This window comes from Phodopus roborovskii, unplaced genomic scaffold (assembly GCF_943737965.1).
Source record: "Phodopus roborovskii unplaced genomic scaffold, PHOROB, whole genome shotgun sequence".
Lineage (NCBI taxonomy): Eukaryota > Metazoa > Chordata > Mammalia > Rodentia > Cricetidae > Phodopus > Phodopus roborovskii.
In genome coordinates, this window is record NW_026126436.1 from 5,071,260 (window position 1) to 5,094,131 (window position 22,872).

A 22,872-nucleotide genomic window follows, 5' to 3' on the forward strand; every position below is an offset into this window, starting at 1 on the left:
ATAAATTATGTATGCACATAAATATATACTTACACACTTTTTAAAATATTTTTTTAAATATTTTTAGGGGTGTGTGTGTGTGTGTGTGTGTGTGTGTGTGCGCGCGCGCACATGTGTGTGTGTGTGTGTGTGTAAAACATATCTCATTGAGCATTGCATGAGCACAGAGCCCGGGGAGGCCAGAGGATGTTGGAGCACTTGAAACTTGAACTACATGCCATACTGAGTTGCTAGGTACAGGTGCTGAGAAACAATGGCCTCAGCAAGAGCAAGTGGTCAGTGCTCTTAACTGCTGAGCTCTCTCTCTAGCTCCTTACACAGTTTTGTTTTAATCTGAAAGAATCATACATGTTTGTAAGAAAAAAAAAGTACCTTTTAAAATGTCACACAAAAGCTCTGGTTAAAAAAAAATAGATATTCCAATAATAAAATGGAATTAAAAATGAAAACTGTCCTACATGAACAAGCTAACAAACAACTTTGAGCTAAATAAAGATGCTACAACAGGGAATTAGAAAACATCTAGAACTGTTGAGGAAAATGTGTTTAAAAGCATGTGGTCTATAACTGAATCAGTGCAGTCGATACATTCCTAACGCACAATAATTAACGAGAGACGCTGTTACAGAAGAGAGCCTGAAAACAAGTATGACAAAATATAGGGAGTAGATGAGGGGAAGTAGTAAGGGTGTAGCACGAGAAGGGAAATGGAAGCAACTGCGTAACAGGACTACTGACAGTTCTCTGAGAAAACAGTCTAATGGAAGTAAAATTAATAATAAGTATAATAAAATAAGACAGGACTGGCAAGATGAATCAAAATAGAGAGAGAAAGGCTAAAGTAAGTAACATATGGAATTAGAATTCAGCATAATGGATGGGCAGGCAAGAGGATTATGGGTTCAGGGAAGCAGGAACTACATGAAACGCTGTCACAAAACAATACAGACAGACATAAAGGACAACAGAAAAGGCTGGACATGGTGGCACACATCTTTAATTCCCCACTTGGGTGACAGAGACATGATAGATCTCTGTGAGTACAAGGCCAGCCTGTTTTACATAGCAAGTTCCAGGACAGCCAAGGCTACCGAATGAGACCATGTCCAACCAAATGAGCTGGGGACAAGAGATCATGTCGAGATTAAGCCAGTTGTGGAAGACACATGAAACCTTAATGAGAATAATTCAAATAAATTCCTACAAAAATAAAAATCTTTAATCTGCTAAAAATAACTACAATACTGTACCTGAAAAACATCTTAATATTAAAGTAGTCATAGAAATATATATTAACTGTAATAAAACTGGGCAAAGTTAGCTCAGTCGTGGGTAAAGTTGTTTAATCTTAAAAGTAAATTAACATATAGTAATTTAGATATGGGCAGACTATGGAGTAAATGCTGAATTGTCTCTTAACAAATGTAAAAGCAGTTTTATATCATCTCAGACTTTTAACCTGACAAGATCCATGGGGATGGATATATCCTATAACAAACCACATTATGAAATGGAAAAGTACTCCAGGAAGACAATGGCTCCTACTTTAAACACTTCTATTCAGTACTACACTAAGACTGCTTGTCAATGTAGCAAGAAGAAAAAACAGTGAAGTGTAAGATAAATACAGACACACCCAACATGGCCCATAATATGACAGCACCTGCTCTATTCCCTAGCTGGGTAATGATTGAAGTACTTCAGTAGCCTTTGTTTTCTTTGTTTCCAGTCCAGTTTTTGCCTCCACTAAAAAAGCTGGGACCTTTTATTAGTTCTTAATTTTAAAATTAAGTGAAGGAAATTTGCTGAGCTGACATCACCCCAGGACAATGCACTTGCCAGACTCCTTTACAAACAAGAGGATGTTTGCAGAGTGTGGGTAGAATACTGCCTTCACATTCTAACAGGTATTTCCTTGACCACATGTCATATTCTTCACATTTTATCTTCTGGGGAAAGGTCCAATAAGCAACATATGAACAGCTGCTCTTTGTCCAGTGGAATAAAAGGCCTTAGTAGATTGGTATCTCAAATACTGTATTTTGCAAAGTTGTAACAATATGATATGGCTAAGGATAAATACTCTGCACTCTGCTTCCCAAATAAGCTGTGTCCTTTGCTGTTATTCATTTTGATGGTGTTCATGGTCTCCTTGACCCCAGTCTTTCACAGAGGAAGGAACAAAAATAGGGTTGATTAAGAAAAATAAAGAAAATTAGAAAAGAGAATATACACATATAATTGTGGTGGTTTTTAAAATTGTAAACTTAGAATAGTCTAGAATCACCTGGAAGGTAGTCTTGGTGAAGACTTTTCTAGATCAGGTTGGTCTGTATGATTATCTTGACTAGGTTAATTGAATCAGAAAGACCCGTCCTCTTTGGGTGGCACCATTTCCTATGAAGGGGATCCTGAATTGTGTAAGAGTGGGGAAAGTGAACTCAGTGTTACCGTGTGTGAATATGTGTTCTTTTCTGATTAACTGAGCAGCACTTAAAAGGTTCTGGAGAATTTGTAATATTACTAGTTCAGAGCCAAATTATCCTGGGCCATCTTTAGCCATCTCAATAACCATTTATTGCCCTTCTCTATATGTGAACTAACATCCTTGTGATAGTCAATGAGGTAAAAGTTGTTGGAATGTACAAATAGACACCTCTAACCCACCAATAGGCTGGCTGTCGTCAGAGAGCGTGTGAAGCCTAGAGCAGAGGTTCCCACTTTTCTTTAGTTCACCAGATGCTTTCTACCTATGTATTTGAAAAGCTCTTCATTTACTACTTTCTCTGTTCTGTAAAACTATAAAACCTTCCTAAAACTGCTTCCAAGTTGGAACATGAAGTTTGGGGTAGCCTAAATCTGAATTCCTAGACCAAGGTCACTCATATTTGGCTTCAAGATAAACTACCTATCTCTTACTCCCTCTGAGGTAGGAGTTCTGTTCCGTGTCAACATCTATGGTGTAAGAATTAAGTGTCCCAAGAACAACCTACTTTCAACCACTTGGGTGGTTGCAAGGTACTGGCAGTATGGACCTCTGTGTCCACACCCTTTTGCATTACCTCCATGGGTGGATTTAAGGGAGTTCTTTTTGGGCTCTCTTAGAGCTCTCTTCCTTTGTTTGAGGGCTCATTTGTTTATTCTGAATTAGTTGCTCAAGGATCCTATACTGCTTTTTTTTTTCTTTGAAGTGTTTGGTTTAAAGCATCAATTTTGTGTCTGCTGTGGCAGCATCTTGGTTTCTAAGTGATCCTATTATCACATAAAATACAGTAAGCAACGTTCCTCCATGAACTGTACTTTAGTTCCAGTCTCAGCTTCTCTGATGACAAGAGGAAGCCAAATAAACACTTTCCTCAAAATTGTTTTTGGTCAATGTTTTGTCACAATAGAAAGTAAACGAGAGAGATAGAGAGACAGAGACAGACAGACAGAGAGAGAGAGAGAGAGAGAGAGAGAGAGAGAGAGAGAGAGAAAGAGCATGCCAGAGTGGAGCCATTATAGGTTTCAAGAGAAAACTGACTCTAGAGAAATGTCCAGAGACCTACAACACTGACCCCAACTAACAATTTGAGCAGCAGTGGAAAGGCTACCATAAATGTGCTTCCCTGATAATGAGATTGATGACTCATCATCATCTAGTAGCTGATGGAAACAGAAGCAGACACCCACAGCTAATCACTGAGCTGAACTAGAATCTAGATGCAGAGAGGGAGGACAAGACCAGGCTACAGAAACAGCTGACCTGAGCAAGGAGGAGCTAATGGGCCCTCAGACTGATAGCTAGGAATCCAGCATTGGACTGACTCAGACCATGGGTCTCAGTTAGAAGGCCTAGGCAGTCTAAGGGACCTCTGACAGTGGAACAAGGATGTATCCCTTGTGCACAAAAAGGACTTTGGGAGCACGTTCCCCATGGAGGGACACTCCCTTAACCTAGAGGCAGGAGGGAGGGCCTAGTCCCTACTCCAAATGACTTGACAGATTTTGTTGAGCCCCTCCTGGAAGGCATCATCCTCCCTGTGGAGTGGGGAAGGGGAAGGGGATGGGAGGGTAGTCAGGGGGCATGGAAGGGTAGGAGAGAGGGAGGGAAGGAGAGAGAGGAAACTGGGATAGATATGTAAAATAAATAAATAAATAAAAGAAAATAAATGCTATGAATAGCTTTTATAGTTACACATTAAGAACTAAAACAAACACATTTTCATCACACATTTTCATTTCTAAACATTTGCTTAGGCCTTGGAACAAAAAAAAAAAGAAAGAAAGAAAGAAAAAGAAAAGAAAAAAGAAAGAAAGTAAACTAAAATGGTGTTGGTGTCAAAGTCACAAATCCTATTTGTTCTGAGTTGAGAAACTTCACAGGTAACTAAAGATGACTACATGGAGCTGTCTCGGCTCCCTCGCACCTTACAGTTCTGGAGGCTTAGGCTTCGACCTGTAGTGGAACACTGTTGACCAGTTTCCCCATCTGCCACTTGGCTATGTACAATGCTAACATAGCCTGAGTGTTACCTTGGGTCCTTTTGTTTCTGTTCTATGGCCAGAGACTTGGTGTTTGATCAATTCTCTAGACTAGCCTATGACCCAGTCCTGGGTCAGATCAAACAGGACACAGCTTTTCTTGAGGGAGGCATCATCATAAAGGGGCTGATATCACACATGTTCTAAGCTATTCTGTTGGCTCCAAGAGAGTACCCCCAAATCAGAATGATGAAACTACTTATCCAAAGTAGGGCATTCTGGAGCCCAAGTACGCATGAAGGGTAACTGTTTCTATACTTTGTCTTAAGCTGAAATCGTACACATGCTCTGTGCTTCTCTCTGTAAACTGAACAGCTTAGCCACAGGAGTGTGGCCACCTTCCACCCTCTGAGATATTCGGAGGAAGGGGCTGACTCACGCAAAAGGTCATAATAAAGTTAAACTCCATAATTCCTCACTTTATGAAATTAGGAAAAAAACAGCTGTTGTATATCACTGCTTTGAACTAGTCAGAAGCATTTCTGATCAATGGGACTCCAGAATACCTAGAGGGGAAAACAGCTATCTGTGTGTACACAATGACAAAGTCTGGGTTAGAGGCTGATGGGACAGGCATGTGATGCCTAATCCAAGGTAAGAAACTGGCCAGCACTGCCAGATCTAGGTGGGAACTAAATTCCAGACTGAATTAGATGATGCCTGATGCAAGAAACTGCAATTCTTCCCTTTCTTTTTCTTTTAGTACATAAGCAAGCATTAGAAATATAATTTACCCTCACTATAAATTAAAGGAGTAAAAGCTTTGAGCTATAATAACATGTAAAAAGACATTTTCTTTGGCTGGACATGGTAGTGCATGCCTTTAATACCAGCATTCAGTAGGCAGAGACAGGTAGATCTCTTTGAATTTGTGGCCATCATGATTTGCATAATGAGACCATTTTCCTTAAAAAAAAAAAAAAAGAATAAAAAAGGAGATATTTTCTTTCTTCTTTATTTATTGTTGTTTGTTTGTGACAAAGTCTTGCTTTGTAGACCAGACTGGCCTCAAAATTGCAGAGATCTACCTGCCTTTGCCTCCCAAGTGCTGGGGCTAAAGGTGTGTACCACTGTTACTATAGCAAAGAAGACTTTTTCATCAGCAAAGACACATTTGTTATGCTATTTAACAATCTTTAAGTCTACAAGAAACACTTGACCTTTTGATCTTCAATGCTGCTATAGCTCTCTTACAACTTTCTACCTTTTTTACTAGGTACACCTAGATTTCATGTATTGCCATATGTGTCTAGATAATGTTTTCATGTATTGTATTCAAAAAGATATGTAACAAACTGGTCACTTCAATTATTTTATTTTTTCATTTGTTTCTTTTTTGTTTCTAGCATGCCCTATTAAAATGCACATGTAGGGATTTGTAAGTACATTTGGGTGATATATTAAACAACCCAACAAATACACAATGCCTTACCAACTTAGAAATGTCTCCCAAAGGCTCATGCATTTGAACACTAGGCCCCCACTGGTGCGCTGTTTTTTTGTTTGTTTGTTTTGTTTTTTATTTTATATGTACAGAGGCTTGAAGAGGGCACCAGATCTCATTATAGATGATTTGTGAGGCACGATGTGGTTGCTGGGAATTGAACTCAGGACCTCTGGAAAAGCAGTCAGTACTCATTAACCTCTGTACCATCTCTCCAGCTGGGTTGTGGAACCTTTATGAGGTACAGCCTTGTTGGGAGAACTACATTATCAGCGGCAGACTGCAGGAGTTTACCGCACCAGCACAGGTTAAGCACATGTTCTCTGCTTCCTGTGTGTCAACAAAAAGCCACCAGCTAGAGTCTTACTCCTACCGCTTGCCACTGTGCCTGTCCAGACTCTGAGCCCCTGGAAGCGGAAGCCAAATTAGCAATCTTTTAAAGATGCTTTTCATTATGGGTTTTGGGGTGGTAACAGAAAAGTAACTGATACACGTGGATACACTGAACACCATAAAACAAATTAAAACTGTCTTGGGGTCTGTTTCTTCCATAAAAATCTTAAAATACTCCTTGTTTATATAAACTGAATCCACTGAGTAAGATAAAGGTTTCGTTGAGCTATAAAATGTAAAGTACATTTTGATATTTTCATAATGATTTCATTCCAAATAGGTTCTAGATAAAATATATATTATTTAAAATTTTATTTCACTTGTGGAATAGCCATGGGTGTTAGTATTCAGGCATCTGTACTGGCCTGCCCTTGGGGTTCTGACAGGATATGTCCTCAGCTGCAGCCACTAAGAGCACCACCGTTGCGCATTCACTGTGTTCCCTTTTGAAAGGGCCCTGCCCACCTCCTATCTTTCTCATTTCTCTCCCTCCCTCCTCCCTCTCTCCCTCTCTACCTCACTCTTTCTCTCCCACTCTGGTCCCCAGGGACTGGTATCTGCCCCTTCTCTCTCCTCTTCCAATAAACCTCCTATGTGAGTCCTGTTGTATGGTGTGACTTCTCTTCGTGGCATTTTTTAAAAACATTAAAAAAATCATTATTTCATCTTCAGGAGTACTGTTTTTATGTCTGCTGGTGTAAATGTATGTCATGTGTGTGAAAGTGCCTATGGAGACAGAACAGGATATCGGGTCCTCTGGAACCTAAACAGTTAGTTATTAAAATTACTTTAAATGGTTAATTTCAATGTGTGAATTTTTTTATTTCAAAGTCCTTTTTGAGGCCATTATTGAAGTTTTAATTAAAAATGAGCAAGATATATTTCTATTTGTATAACTTTTTTCTTTTTGGCCTTTTTTTTTCTAGCTGAAGAGAACTGATAGTTTTTAAAGATCTATTTAGGACTATCTTTTTGAGAACTTATCTCTACTATAGTTTCATAGGGAAGAATAAAATGCCTCTAAAAATCACAAAGTTTGAGTAAGGAATAACTAACAAAATAACTACAGGAAAAATATTTAATACAATAAATAAATTCCGCTAAAATATGTTTTTCAATTCCAATTTAAAAACAAGAAAGAATTTTGGAGGACTTGACAAATTAAGAATCTTATATGGAGACATTTGAAAATAAAGGCAGATAACAAAATATACAGTTTGCATTCTCTTTAGACTTTTATACCTATGGATTCAACCAACTGAGGAACAAAACTTCTAGAGAAAACTTGTTTGCTGATATTGAATAGCTATTTCCTCCAAACTGAGACATTTTCCCTTGGAGAGAAACTCGTATGAAACTTACAAGACTTGTATATTAGTCAGAGTTCTCTAGAGTCATGAAACTTACAGAGTGACTTTTTATCTATCTGTCTGTCTGTCTATCTATCTATCTATCATCTATCTATCCATATACATCCACACATATGGGAATTTATTGGAATGACTTACAGTCTGCAGTCCAACAATAGCATGCTATGAATGGGAAGTCCAAGATTCTAGTAGTTGTTCAGTCCCACAAGGCTGGGTGTCTCAGCTGGACTTCAGTATATGCTGGGATCCCAAAGTAGCCTCCAATGCCAGTGAAATGGATGTGTTGACAAGGCAAGGGCCAGCAGGCAAAGAAAAAACATATCCTTCCTTCTTCCATTGTCCTTATATAGGCTTCAGTCAGATGCAGTCCAGATTAAAGGTGTGCCTTCCAGCCTCAAGATCTGGGTGGAAAGTATGTTGTCTTCCTGCCTCAAGATCCAGATCACAAGTGTGCCCTCCATTTCTTGATTGTAATTCATTCCAGATATAGTCAAGTTGACAATCAAGAACAGCCATCACAGCTTGGGAAGCCCATAAAGTTAGAAGATTTACAGAACTACCCCCTAGATATGATAAAAAAGCAGTAAATAATTGCTAGGGAGAAGAGACTGTCAAGTGGCTAAGTTCTAGGTATGAAATTGTCCTGGATCATCACTCATGCACAAATGTTTTGTTGTTATTGTTGTTGTTTTGGCTGGCAGGAAGGGGACTATCCGGTGAACCTAAGTTCCAAGCACACAGCTTTCCTCAGTCATCATCCATTTTCAGCAATGCAACTGCTTTTTCAGTCACTCATGCTCCTGTAGGTAACCCCAACAAATGCACTAGTTCAATGAGATAGACATGGATGGAATAATTTATTTAATCTGTTCTTTATCCTAACAGACATTTGTTCGCATCTTCCCAAGAAAAGTCACACAACACAATCAATGCCTGAATACAGACTGACTCAAGTGAAAAGGAGTTGGGAAGGGGTTGTAGCATGGTCCTTGTGACAGGTGATGAAATATGCAATTAAGGCCAATCCTTTTGAGGGAGGAAATCCAGAGACAATCCTAATATGACTACAGTTTCCCCTAAATGCTATGAAATAGGGTGTGTCCTTGCTGGAGTGGCAATTGCATGCTCTCTCCAACAGATAATAGTCTGCAACCAAAGCTGAGCTATCTCAGAGTAGAGTATCCTCAGGGAGGATTCTGAGGTAGCCATCTTTCTCTGCATGGTATGGATCAGCCTGCTTCCTTGATGCCAGTATGAAGAAACACCCAAAATAGCTGGAGGACTAGAAAACTAATATGTTGCAATCACCAAAAGTACTGTGTATGGGATGGGATCATAAACAGCCCGTGGCAGGTATTACATGGCCTTTTTATGTGTGGATTAAGATATGCAATCAAAACTGAGCTGTTTAGTTGGAAAGAATGTGCCAATGTAAGGGAGGATTTACAGTGGGACAGTGACATGTGGATGCTATCCTCCACGTTAGCCTCTTGATAGGTTAAGTGAGTAAAAGAAGGATAAGATGGGCTGCTGGCTCAGTTACATATGTGCTAAGATGACCATCCTGGGCTCAAAATGCTAAGAACTCATGGGAAGAAATGAACAGAATGTATGAGGGGCGCTACAGGCGATAGAAGATACCTGACATTTAATACAAAAGAGGGGAAAATATCCATGACTCAGGATGCAGAAGGGGTCTTACATGTCCCTATGCAATAATCAAAGACCACTTTGCATCTGAATGGCCTGAGTTGAAGACTTAAGCAAGAGAGGCAAACAGTCTTGTAGGGGTATGGGATTTAGTGTAGCAATATGGGATACAGTATAGGGGTATGGGATACAAGGATGACTTCCACACCTATCTTCTCTATTACATTAGGCAACTGTGAGGTTTACGGCTTGCCAGCCCTGATTTATTTTTCCTTTTAAGCTCAAGCTGAAGTTGCCCTTCAGTTTCCATTTGACTTTTCCTTTTAAAATGTATACGATTCTGTATTGTGTGTGTGCACACATATGTGAATTCCATGGTGCACATGTTAGGTCTGACGACAACTTGCAGGAGTCAGTTCTCTTCTTCCTGTATGTGGGTCCCAAGGATTGAACTCAGGTTGTCACACTTGATGGCAGACATCATTACCTAGGAAGCCATCTCAACAGTCCAAAGATTTTTATTTGTTTCACCTACATGTATGTATGTATGCATGTATACCTGGTGCTGCAGAAGCCAGAAAAGTTTTGGATCCCCTGGAACTAAAGTTCTGGATGGTTTTGAACTACCATATGGGTTCTGGGAACCAAATCCAAGTTCTCTGAAAGAGCAGCCAGTGGCGCTTAACGTGTGTGTGTGTGTGTGTACATACATACATACATACATACATACATTGTTTGTTTAAGGTTGGGTCACAGTGCATAGACTGACTAACTTGGAACGCAATAGGCTTCTTAGTAACATCATTTTTCTCAGTTTTACTCTATTTTGCTAGAGACAAACAGAGACTTGTGCGGCTCCTTTAAGGGAGGTTTCCTGTCTCATCATAAGCAGCAAAAAACCACATGGCTTTTCAGAAGTGCAGCTAACAATTCAATGATGTGTATGAGTAGCTGAATAGAGTAGCTGGATGTGATGGCACACACCTTTAATTCCAGCACTCGGGAGGCAGAGGCAAACAGATCTCTGTGATTTCAAAGCAAACCTGGTATACAGAGTTAATTCCAGGACAAACAAAAGTTACACAGAAAAACCGTCTCAACAAATAAAAAATAGAAATAAAAGAAATAGAGTAATAAAAAAGCCACGTAAAGATGGAAAGCACAAAAAGAGTCTGGATACTATATAGTATTGTGTTGTCTTTGTATAGTTTGACTGATAAATAAATAGCAATAACTGTTAAAAGAAATGCTGGTAGATTATTCCAATTTATATATTTTAAAAATGCTTTGACTTCAAAATTTAAGTTCAAGGACAGGTTACTGGGAAAATGAATCTCTATTTTCTTCCAGACTAACATGGTTTGATCAAGCAAGACCCCCTGAAGCAGTGTCCCAGATGATCCAATATTCAAAACAGCTAGGACAAGGCAGCCTTGCAGACCACTACAGCCAGGATTTCTGCATCTTCTTAGGATCCCCAAGACAGCACCCCCTACCATCAGGAAGCAGTTTGGAAAGAATGATGACCAAATTCCCAAATATTGTCTATAAATGTTTGTTTTCATTTATACGGCGTTGGTTATAAATAGTTAATGATCACAGCTTATATTTTTAAAGGTAAAAAGGGGATTATGGTATAGAAATGTATACTTTGTTTTGGAATGGATTTTCATTTGTTGATACAAATTTAAGGGCAATTTGTGATATGTATATTTCTCCTCTTGTTTAGGTATTGTGTTTATATAGCTCATTTAAAAATGTATAATGTAGTACAGATTTCAGATAGTTACCTATAATAGTCAAAACCTTAGTTAGGTTTTACCTATAATAGTCAAAACTTATAGTTAATTGAGTTAGGATTTCTAGATATACAGAGATGTATTTGAGATGAATAGGCATTCTTCAAACCTTCAAAGACCTACAGAATATGGTATTTAAAATGGTTTAGGGTTTTTCTTGACACTGAGACATAACTGCTCCTGGCAATACCACCTGCATCAGAAAGGAAGATGGACATCGAAGAACTCGTTATGGCGTTTACTCCAAATATGTCAAGACTAGCCATTTGGGCAAGAACTGCTCTTGTCTGGACTGTTTGACTTTATGCTATATAAACTGGACATTCAGGACCCACAGGAAAGTGACCACTGATACAAGATGGACATTGCTACAGGGTTCCTGCTTCATGGAAGAATCTACCAGACAGCCTACAGGACACAGAGAAAAGTGACTGACAAACTGCCAATACAGATGGACAATTTAATGTTTCCTGCTTTGCTGGAGTCTGCCAGACACACTATGGCCTATAAGCTGAAGATGGGACATTACAGAAGAACTTTGGGTGACTGACCAGGCAGTGAGTTGTCTCTGTCATTTCTAGAGTTTATATATTGTCCTTCTGTGGTCTTTCAAGGAGTTGAAGACAGAGTTATGGTTATAGTTTTCCTGAGTTAGAATTAAAGATAAGTTACATAGTGGACTTTAGACTCACAAAGATAGGATACATTTTCTTTAAATCTTGCTAAATGTTAATGGATTAAATATTGTTAACTGTGGCTCTTATTTAATAACTGTTTTGTCATGTATTTTACTATTTTAAAGTTAAAACCCTTCTTTTTACTTTAGACAGAAAAGAGATGATAGGAGATGTCATTCTGTAAATATGTTTCTCTTATTGGTTAATGAATAAAGAAGCACTGTTGGCCAATAGGAAAGTAAGATAGGCGGGACTAGGAGACAAGGTTGTTTCAGGGAGAGGTAGGAGGGAGATTCAACATGTAGGACCAAGAAAACGGAGATCCCAATCCTCTCTCTGGTAAGATAAAACCACATGGAAATACTTAGATTGATAGAAATGGGTTAATAAAAGACAGAGCTAGTCAATAAATAATGCTAGCAACAGGCCAACAGCTTTATATCTAATACAGTGTCTCTGTGTGTTATTTGGGGCTGGCACAGCTATAGGACCAGGCTATCTGGAAAACCTGATCGTAGTAACACAGATCAAGCTGATTTCAAACTCATGGAGATCTGCCTGAGTGCCAAGATTAAAGATGTGTGCCACCACAAACAGCTTTAATTCTTTTACTGAAGAGATCAAAATCCCTACAAGGGGACTTTGATTTCTTGGGCATCACATGATGGCTCTGCTGGTAACGCTTTTTCCTACCTTTTAATTTTTCAATTGGCAGAGAATGATCTCACTCTTACACCCTTAGGTGATATCAATGGGGACAATGAGAAGACCAGCATTCAAATTCCCAGAACCTACCTAAAAGCTAGGCATGTCCATACATGCCACAACCCTACATGGTGTTAGAAGCACAGACTAGTAAATGATTCAAAGAGCTACTGTCTCAAAAGCAAGGTCAAGAGTGAGAGAGGAAAACCTGTTATCCTTCTGCATACATGTACACACAGCACACATGTATGTGTACTCTCCAAAGATCCTCAAAACAAACAGAAAGATGCTACACACACGTGTGGATCCCCACCTCCCAAAAGATCCACAAAACAAGCCAAAGGATGCTGAACTTCCCTGCAGAAGAAATACATAATAACCAATACCGAGACACCACTTTAATTGGGTCAGAAATTACAAACCCAGGTAACTGCAACTGTTCACCATGTTTACCTGAGAATATGGTATGAGAGTTTCAAATTGTTGATGAAGTTCTAGTAGCTGAATTAGTTCTGCATTCTTTTTGGCTTTTTCTTTAATCAAGTTAATGTAATGTTCAGGATTTTCTGCAAATGAATATGCAGCATCTCTGGTATTGAAAGTGTAATATTTTTCTTTATATTTCAAAATTCCGATGGTTGGATTTCCTGTGAAAATTAAGAACAATAATTTAAGCAGGCATAAAACAAGAGACTTTGTTTTTTGATAAGCCATAGGACCAACATTGCTGTGGTTTAGTTTTTGTTTTGTTGGTGGTGTGGGCAATCCACCCAGAGCCTTTCACATGCTAACCATGATTCTACCACTGAGCTACACATCCATCCCACACACTCCATTTTGATATATCACTTCTATTTTTGTTTTGCTAAAATGTTATTAGATGATAAACATGTGAAATTCATACTAAATTATATATTTTTGAGTTTAAAATATATTTTATAGGGCTGAAGAAATGGCATAACAGTAAAAATTAAATAGAGGTCTTGCATAGAATCCAAACTCAGTTCCCAGCACCTTCATCCAGTGTCTCATAACTGCCTGTAACTCCAGTTTTCAAGGATTCCATGCTTTTTTATGGCCTCCACAAGCTCCTGCACTCACACGTGTATACCCCTACCCTGACATACACATACACACATAATTTAAAAAAATAAAACAAATTGGGGCTGGAGGGATGGCTTAGTAGTTAAAAGTATGTATTTCTTTTCCAAATGACCTGAATTTGATTCTCAACATCCTGTCAGATAACTCATAAAACCTGTAACTCAAAATCCTCTTTTGACCTCCAAGGGTACCCGCACACAGTCTGCATTCACACATGGCAAAATACACACACACATATATCGCTGTAAAATAAGGAGCAGGATAAACAAATAGGCCGAATAGATGTTTATTCAGGGAGAAATAACTTACAACCTAGACAGATGAACACCAGGAAATTCAACCCGATCCTCTCCTGTCCGAGTCATGCCAGAAAGAGAGCGCCTTTCCTGGCCCCCTCCGACCTCCTTCCACAGGTCACTCTGCCCATGGCTCCACCCCCCAATGGGCGTGGTCAGTGCCACAGAACTATCTCACTACAATCATACATACATACATACATACATACATACATACATACATACAAATCTTTAAAAACTGAGTTTTATGTAAAAATCCTCCTATACAGACAAAACATGTGTAAAAACATCTTATGAAAACCATTTAGTCTATTTGGCAAAATTTACAAACCTACTTAAATTAATATATTTACTAAAGTGTAGAAGACACACATTAAGGAAACCAGGAATGTCAAACAGAAAGGCTGTCTCTTCAACGGAGGACATGTATACCTGTTTCCTCCCAGAAGCCTGGGAGTGGATATAGTTAATAGCCTGGTGATCTGTGCTGTCTGTAGGGCCTAGCCACATGAGAATCCCCACACTGGTATGTTTATCTCAAACTCTTCCTCTCTAGACCCTTATCCCCAGCATTGTTCCTCAGTCAATAGAACCTATCTTTATGGAAAAAAACAGGTCACAAGTACTTTGCAAACAAGTTTTGCTTGCTTGTTTGTTTTTTGAGACAGAGTTTCTGTGTATTGCTTTGGAGCCTGTCCTGGAACTCACTCTGTAGACCAGGCTTGCCTCAAACTCACAGAGATCTGCCTGCCTCTGCCTCCCAAGTGCTGGGTCTAAAGGCGTGCTCCACCAACGCTCGGCTACAAACGAGTTTTGATGCAGTGACAGCTTAAGCTTTACTGGTGATAATTTCCTGGTACTAACTGTCATCAGAAAACATTTTTCCAAAATGTACTTTACTTAAGTATGTCTTAAATAAACTAAAAGTTTGAACCAAAACTGGCCATTGAGTAGTGATGAACTGGATTTCCTCCTTGCCTCAAATGGATTGTTACTTTGTTGGCCCTGGTGTTTGCCCAGACCTCCACACAAAAGGGGTGGTGTGTGTATATACATGAGAGTGTGTGTGATATGTGTGCATATGTATGTGGAGATGTGCACAGGGCTAGCACTTAGGAGGCAAGCCAGGGAGATCTCTGTGAGTTTGAGGCTACCCTGGTCTACAAAGTGAGTTCCAGGCCAGCCAGAACTGAATAGAGACCCTGTCTCCAAAGAAGATGAGGAGGAAGAGGTAGAGGTGAACATCTGGTTCTCTTGTCTATCATTCTCCACCTTATTCCTTTGAGGCAAGTTCTCTCACTAAATCTGGAGTTAGGCTGGCAGCCTACAAGCCCCAGCTGCCCTCCTGTTTCTATGCCCTGGTTGGCCCTGTGCTGAGGTTATAGGACTGTGCACAGTCAAACGTATCTTTTTAATGTGGGTTAGGGATTTGAATAGGTCCTTCATAGTTGCCCAGCTTACATACTAGCCACATCCACAGCCCCCAGTGCTTCTCACCCACTGAGCCATGTCCACAGCCCCTAATGTACTGTTTTCAAAATAACTGTAAGAATTGCAAAAGTATGGCATCTTTTCCTCATTGCAGATTTGGATATTTTCAACTATAAAAAGACTATGGGTTATTAAATTCCCAAATGTCTTGTGGAAATTATATAGGAAATGGCAATACTGTCTTATTTATTTTTCCAATAAATAGTTGTTGACCCTATTTTCTTGGTATAGAGGGATAGAGTAGAAAAACAAATACCTAGTCTGAACAGATCACAAATATATCAAATGTCAAAGTGTCCAATGTTATGCAAATAACTAACTGAAAAATAAGGAAAGCAAGCAAATTAAATGCTTAATAAAACAAAGAGGTATGAGAATGGTATTTTAATAAAAATTGGTGATTAGGGAAAGCTTAGTAAAATGAAAGAATAGAGCATGAGTTGGGGTAGAGTGATCCAGAAAAACACTTCTGATAGACATGAAGTCATCTGGAAAGGACAAATGTGACAGTATGGTAAGCCAGTGTCACTTCAGGTGTAAGCCATGTAGTCTAAATTCGCAACAGTTGAAGACATTCTACAAAGTCCCTCTGAGTGAATAGCTTCTGATATCTAGGCAAAGATGCAATAAGTAGAAACAACACAGTGGACAGAGGCAAAAGGACCAGCACTAATTCATTCAGGGAGAACTCAGAAATGGCCTGGCCGTCCTCTACATTCCCTTGTCTCTTTATTACTAGCACATCAGGTAGACTCTGCCTGTCACTCCCTCACTGCCATGTTTCTAGTGTGTTTGTTCCTCATAACAACAAAGAATACGATACTTTGTTCTCTCTACCAGGCAAGCCCAGAATTCCAGCAATTCTGTCAGCAAACAATACCCAACTGTAAAACATAGAAAGCTAACACAGAGAGAAGACTCTAACAGAGAAATCCTAACCTATGGTAATGAAGTGTGGCTGCAAAGTGACCAAGAGTATTTTAAGTGGACACACTAGTTAAACAAGTGTGTCTTTTTCAGTTAATTTTAAAAACAATTTTTGGGGGATTTTCAAGACAGGGTTTCTCTGTGTAGCTTTGGAACCTGTCCTGGAACTAGCTCCTGTAGACTAGGCTGGTCTCAACTCATAGGTATCCTCCTGCCTCTGCCTCCCAAGTGCTGGAATTAAAGGCATGTGCCACCACTGCCCAGCTTCAGTTAACTTTTTTAAAGACACTATTTTTAGCACTATTAAACCATGTTTCTGGACTGAATCATCTCCTTTTTAGGGCACTACAGAGTCCATATTACATAATACTGACTGAATTTCCTTACTATGAGATATGAAATGCTCCAAAATCAGAAACAACTTGAATTCCTTCATAAAGGAAATTCCTGTGATAAGTCACAGTAAAAATACAGGTGCACTAAAAGTAGTGTACTATTTTAGAGCTTTTTGCATAAAATGTCTATGAGACATGACTGGGTCTGTGTTTAAACCCATCTCTTAATACATCTCATTCTCCCATGTCTATACTTAGAAATCCCTTTGGCCTGACGCATTTTAGATTAGAGACAGTCAAACTGTCACCTCCCATCACTTACTCCTCACAAACTCTTGTTGAACCTACCAGGTTATATTGTAAGCACCATAGGTGAGGACCATGTCTGGGCCATCTCTGCATCCCCTGCCTGGTTCACCATCCGAACCCATCGAGTTTTATAGGACAACAAAGTGGGTACAATAAGCAGTCAGTATGGAACAGGCATCATGAAGGCAGATTGTTATCTCCAATAACATACCTGGGAGAAGAAGACCATCTGTCGCAGCAAACGTGTAGCCACAAAACCCACGGTACTGAATTAACAGCTTATCAAAATTTGCTGTTGTTTCCGGAAAAAGCCATTCTAGTTTTCTGAAATCTGGCAAATGTACTCTTTCTTCTAAAATGGAAGAGAACAGGAAACAGTTTTCAACCCTTGAGAAGATGCAATTTCCTAAATAAATCAGCAGGAGTCATTCTAAACATTAACTTTTTATCATCTGTACTTTTTCTGACTGACAAAATTCCCTGTGATCAGACTTGTTGGGGTAGTATTCATGTAAAGAAGTGTGAATGTCTCAGTGACTGTCCAAGTCCAAGTCAGTAACTTGCTAGAGCAAATGTGGAATAGAGCTCTGTCCCAGAATGAGCAATACCAAGAAACCTTTCAAAAAACCTGCTTTGCAGCTGCAGGAAAGCAAACCAAAGCTCTTCTGTCATGGTATGCAATGTTTCCCGTTGCCACACATTACATCACCCAAGGAGATGAGCAGAAAGAGTTAAGTGACCTAGAGGATCATCTTCATTCAAGATGTCACATGTCTTGGTACAACACTAGATGGACAACACTTTAAATACAGTGTTTATATAACTAGACTGTATTCCAAAACTGTAGAAGACATCTTTTACTGGTTTGACTTTGATTAAAGGGTATATAATTTTTGTTCCTTAGACTTTTTTCTTAGTTATTTTTATGTTACATTCATATATGAGTGCCTACATATGTATGCATGTGCACCACATGCATGCCTGGTGCTCCAGAGCCAGAAGAAGGTGCTGAAGTCCCCTTGTAAAATGATGCAGGCCATTACGTGGGTCCTCTACAAGAGCAGCTAGTGCTCTTACTCTCTGAACGTCTCTCTTTCCTGTTCTTTTGACCTTTAAAGATAGTTCCTCATACCAGTTGCTTTGCAAACATTGATCACTAACATGAATAAATAGATACAAGTGATATATTCATGAAAAACTATTTCCATATTTCTAATATGTCTGATTCTAGACCCAAAGAGCCAACATCCTATTTGCTTGACCTTATATCTACAACTAAAGGTAAAGCCTAACTTGGTGAAAATAAATGGTTTATATCTAGGAATGATAAGCAGGCATAAATTAAATTCTTTCAGAATATTAGCTCTTTCAGTTCACTGAGGAGTAACCTGATCAAATACTCTAATGATAAAAAAGTTCTGACTCTGGTAGGAAATGACATCTCTAAATCTGAGAAGTTGCAGCTTAACTGAACACCCACAATTGAACTTACTTCAACTTTTCAATTTCATTTCATATCTGCTTAGACATGCTGTTGTAATGAAGTCACATAAGTAATAAAAACTTATACTGAGAGGATTTTGGTGTATCTATTCAGTTTTCAGTTCTTATATACTCAAATAATTCAAGAAATGGAGTCACTGCTATATTCTTATTTTCTGTTTTTACCAAAATAGAATTTTAAAAAGAAATCAGTGAATCATCTAATTTCATTTTTCTGTAAAAAAAAAAAAAAAAGGTTGAGTTTTAACTTCTAAACTCTGATATTTCTCGTAAACTTTAGATTTTTTTTTTAACTGAGACAGAAAAGGCAAAAAGTTTATGAAATGATACAAAGTTCACTAATAATGTCAACCTTTCTATAAGAATAAATACATCTTTTTAAAAAAAAAAAGATTTATTTATTTTACATGAGTGCTCTGTCTGCATGTACATCTTTATGCCAGAAGAGGGCATCAGATCCCACTATAGATGGTTGTGAGCCACCATGTGGTTGCTGGGAATTGAACTCAGGACCTCTGGAAGAGCAGCCAGTGCTCTTAACCACTGAGCCATCTCTCCAGCCCCTAAAGTTAGCTCAATTAATTTTATAAGGATAAAAGTAATTGGTTCATAAATCTCAACTTGATACTAAGAAGATATGTAGCAAATACCATTGTCTAAAATGGAGCTTTATCTGCAACAAATATAACAAGAATTTTTCTCAGTACATCAATTACAAAACCAGTACTACTGAAATATAAATGCACAAACACACAAAGCCAAGACATGAAGAACTACAATAAGAATTAATTTCTGGACAGTAAAATATTCAGTTTCTAGATTTATTTTTTCACATCTTTTGAGACAGGGTCTCCTGTAGCCCAGGGTGGCCTTGAATTTATCGTGTAGCTTAGGCTGGTCTTGAACTCCTGACCCTCCTGTCTCTACCACCTACATGCTAAAACCTAAATGTGTGTGTCACCATGTCTGTTCTTTTTCTGTATTTTCTATAATGAATACCAGTCCTTCATAATTAAGATGTTTAGTGTTTATCAGAAATCTATAGAATAAAGATTTTAAGACAAAAACAATGACTTTAAGCTAAAGGTAACTTTAAGGAGAAGGAAACAATGGTTAGTGTGCATTACCCATATGCTCCTTGATTCTAGACATGTCAGTTTTCACAATGACACCATCAAGAAGACCTTGGATCACTTTCTCAGGAAAGAGAAGCTCATGAGTGCCCAGGAAGAGCTCCAGGTTAGTGGTCAAATTACTGAGGACACTAATCAGCACCGTCTCATCCTGAAAGCTCATCCACAGACTTGCCAGTGCAATGAATATAGGCTAAAGAGAGAAAGAAACACCAAAAACAGAACTGAGTGACAGTCATCCTTGTATTCTTAAAAATAAATATGAGTGGTAAAGAAACCCATTCTGTTATAGCCAAAGTCTTTATAAACTAGAGTAGACTCCTGAGTCAGGCAGAGGGAAACCTAGGTTTTCTTTCAAAGGTTTTCATTTGGCATAGATGTTAAAAAGTTACTTACTCAGAAAGTAGCCTAATGTATTTGCTCTCCTAAGGAATAGTAACACTTAACCTTGAAAGGCTAAGGATGAGAATATACTTGAAAATTTTGGTTTACAAACTAAATTTTAGCTGATTTCTCTGGCCCAGTCATGAATCAGAAGATACAGGAACGCACATATGTGTATCTTAGTCACACTGAGACAGCTGCAAGCTAAAGCTTTAGATCATCAAAATACAGTATTTACTCACAATAGAGATTAATGACTTACAGAACAAACAAAATCAACCAGGCCTCACATAAGTTTGTTTTTTAAAACTGATGTTGAGAATGACTGCAGTAAGTTACCAGTTCCAAACGTCTAAAGCCATGTGAAATGCATGTACATGTTACAGTTTCCTCATTCAGATCAGGCTGCAATGTTTTTCTATAAAGTGGTATTGTTCAGAAAGCCAATGCCTGACAAATGAAGAGGTTACCTTCCTTTCAGCTAAGACTTCAGCTATCCACCTCTGTGCCTGGTGCAATTTCTGACAGACTTCTTTGAACATGTTCCTTCCCTCTCTCCCTTGTTCCCTCCCTCCCTTCTTCCCTCCACCTTCTCCACCCCCTGCCCCTGTCCATGTGTGGGAGTGGGAGTATGTAGAGGCCAGAGGTTGGTGTTGGGTATCTTCTTCAGTCTCTCTTTGCCCTATTTCTTAAGTTAGCATCTCTCACTGATTGGCCAGAAATCCTCCTGGCTCTGTCTACCCAGCGCCACACCTGTTTTTTTCCTTAGGTGCTGGGGATCTGAACTCAGGTGCTTGTGTGGTTGTGTGGTTGTGGGGAAAGCCTTTTACCAACTGAGCTACCTTCTCAGCTCTATAAACACATTTTCAACATTGTAGTGGGATGCGTCTGTTGCCATAGATGCTATGGTCATCACTACTAGAGATTATCACTTCCTTCAGTAGCAACTGCCCTCATCAAGCAAGAAGCAGGCTATTACTAAGACATAATCGTGAAGAACAGGACCAACTTGTATAAAACTGTTACACAGTATATGATATTATTCTAATGGAATACAAGTAGAAGGGATTCTGAACTGATTTATAGGACTCAAAAGGATGTTCAGCATGAAGAAATGACATTGCCATGGGGGCCACATGCCTGCATCCCAGCGTACAAGGTGTGGGCACAAGGGATGCACAGTAACAACTTAGGGTGTCCACTGAGCCAAATAGTGAAGTACTGACACAGAACACCAAAACAAACAAACAAACAAGCACACAAACCCTATAGCCTAGGGAGTTAGCTCAGCAGTAGAGTACTTGCCTAGTTTGTACACCACTGGGTTTAATCACAGGGGAGAAAAGTGGACTAGCGAGATGGCGCCATGGGTAAAAAGCCCTCACAAGCCTGACAACCCAAGTTCGGTCCCAGGATCCCACTAAGAAAGAAGAGAACAAATCTTGATGTGTTCTCTGACCTCCACATGTGCAGTGCAGCATGCCCCTTTGCCATAATAATAAATAAGACAAAATACATGTCAAATAGTCAAAGTCCCTGAGTGTGGTGGAGCATGCCTGTAATCCCAGCAGCCAGGGACAGAGGTAGCGGGACATTAGGGGGATATCTATGAATTTGGGGCCAACCTGGTCTACATAGCAAGTTCCAAGTCAGTTAGGGCTACATACTGAGAGCCCCCCACCTCTCTCTCACTCACACACACAAGGCCCAGGAGGGTGATGGATACTTACGAAGACTTGTGATGTGGGGACAGCTGTCTTGGATTTCACTGTCATTTTCAATTGTTCCAGCTGAGCTGCTAATTGTTTTATCATCATTTCCACTTCTTGAGCGCAAGTGATTATATCTGACTGTGAGGACAACATGATCTGTATTAATATTTTATACTTTTTCTATACAGACCACGTGTTGAGCCCTACCTGCTCCCAACCAAGTGAAAATGACATTGTGAGTGCCACTCCCTGCCAAACAATGTATAAAACAGACGCTCCGAATTAAGTGTTGCAAATGCCCACACCACTTTTAATTATAGCATGTTACTAATCACACTACCAAGTACTAAAGAAAGTCAACGACTACAAACTAACTTCTGTGATACAGTTCCACTAAGGTCAAACCTAGCTTTACTGCTTCTGTTTTAATCGCCGATCATACCACGGCAATGTCACTTCCTAAGGATACCGCCTTCATGAGTCACCCGGTTATCAAGAGGCTGCATTATTCAGAAAATGCCAGAACTTGTGGCATTAGCTCACCAAAACAGTCTGGAGGAAGATCTCATACTGCCGAACATTATACAATGCTTCCTTTAACATATATGGCTCAAGCTCCTTGGTCATGAGTGGGTTCTTTGTCACTTTCTCAAGGATGGCTGTGTATCGAAATGCCTGGTCTTGGGCAATCTGGAGCTGGGCGTCAATGTGCTGTGTGGTGGCTGGGATTGCTTCATGGAGAATGGCTGGCACTGTTTGTGTACAGGCATGAAGAGGCAGAAAGAGGATCAAGGGAAATGAGAGCAGAAAGTAATTGTATTTTAAACATTAAATTGAGGCAGATTTTCCTTATCAGATTAATAATAATAATAAGGCCTATTTTCCATGGTCCTACCGAATACAGAAAAGAAACTGTCAAAACAAAACCAGTGTCAGAATAGCAAGAAAAAGTACAATCAGATCCACTTTTCTCACTGAAATATAGAAAATGTAGATAGATTGTGATGTTATGTGCTATATTAACCATGCTCCTTCAGAAAAATCAAATTTAAAATGTAGGTATGAACCCCATCTGGACTCTGAAAATAAGCAAAGCAGCCTAGCAATGAAAGGCAC

The 22,872-nt window shown here is 39.2% G+C and overlaps 1 protein-coding gene across 3 annotated transcripts in view; it reads right to left on the bottom strand.

Annotated features, from left to right (window-relative positions):
• The window catches only part of Cfap206 (cilia and flagella associated protein 206), a 38,620-nt gene that overhangs the window by 5,592 nt on the left and 10,156 nt on the right, over positions 1-22,872 (bottom strand). For 2 of the 3 annotated variants that reach the window (XM_051187511.1, XM_051187509.1), the window contains exons 7-11: positions 22,300-22,508; positions 21,775-21,894; positions 19,655-19,853; positions 17,236-17,376; positions 13,016-13,209 (exon numbers count right to left, since the gene is read on the bottom strand). In XM_051187511.1, the coding sequence (XP_051043468.1) occupies positions 13,016-13,209; positions 17,236-17,376; positions 19,655-19,853; positions 21,775-21,894; positions 22,300-22,508 (863 nt within the window). Of the gene's footprint in view, positions 1-12,945; positions 13,210-17,235; positions 17,377-19,654; positions 19,854-21,774; positions 21,895-22,299; positions 22,509-22,872 lie in introns of those variants that run through there. The other variant, XM_051187512.1, reaches the window with a different exon arrangement.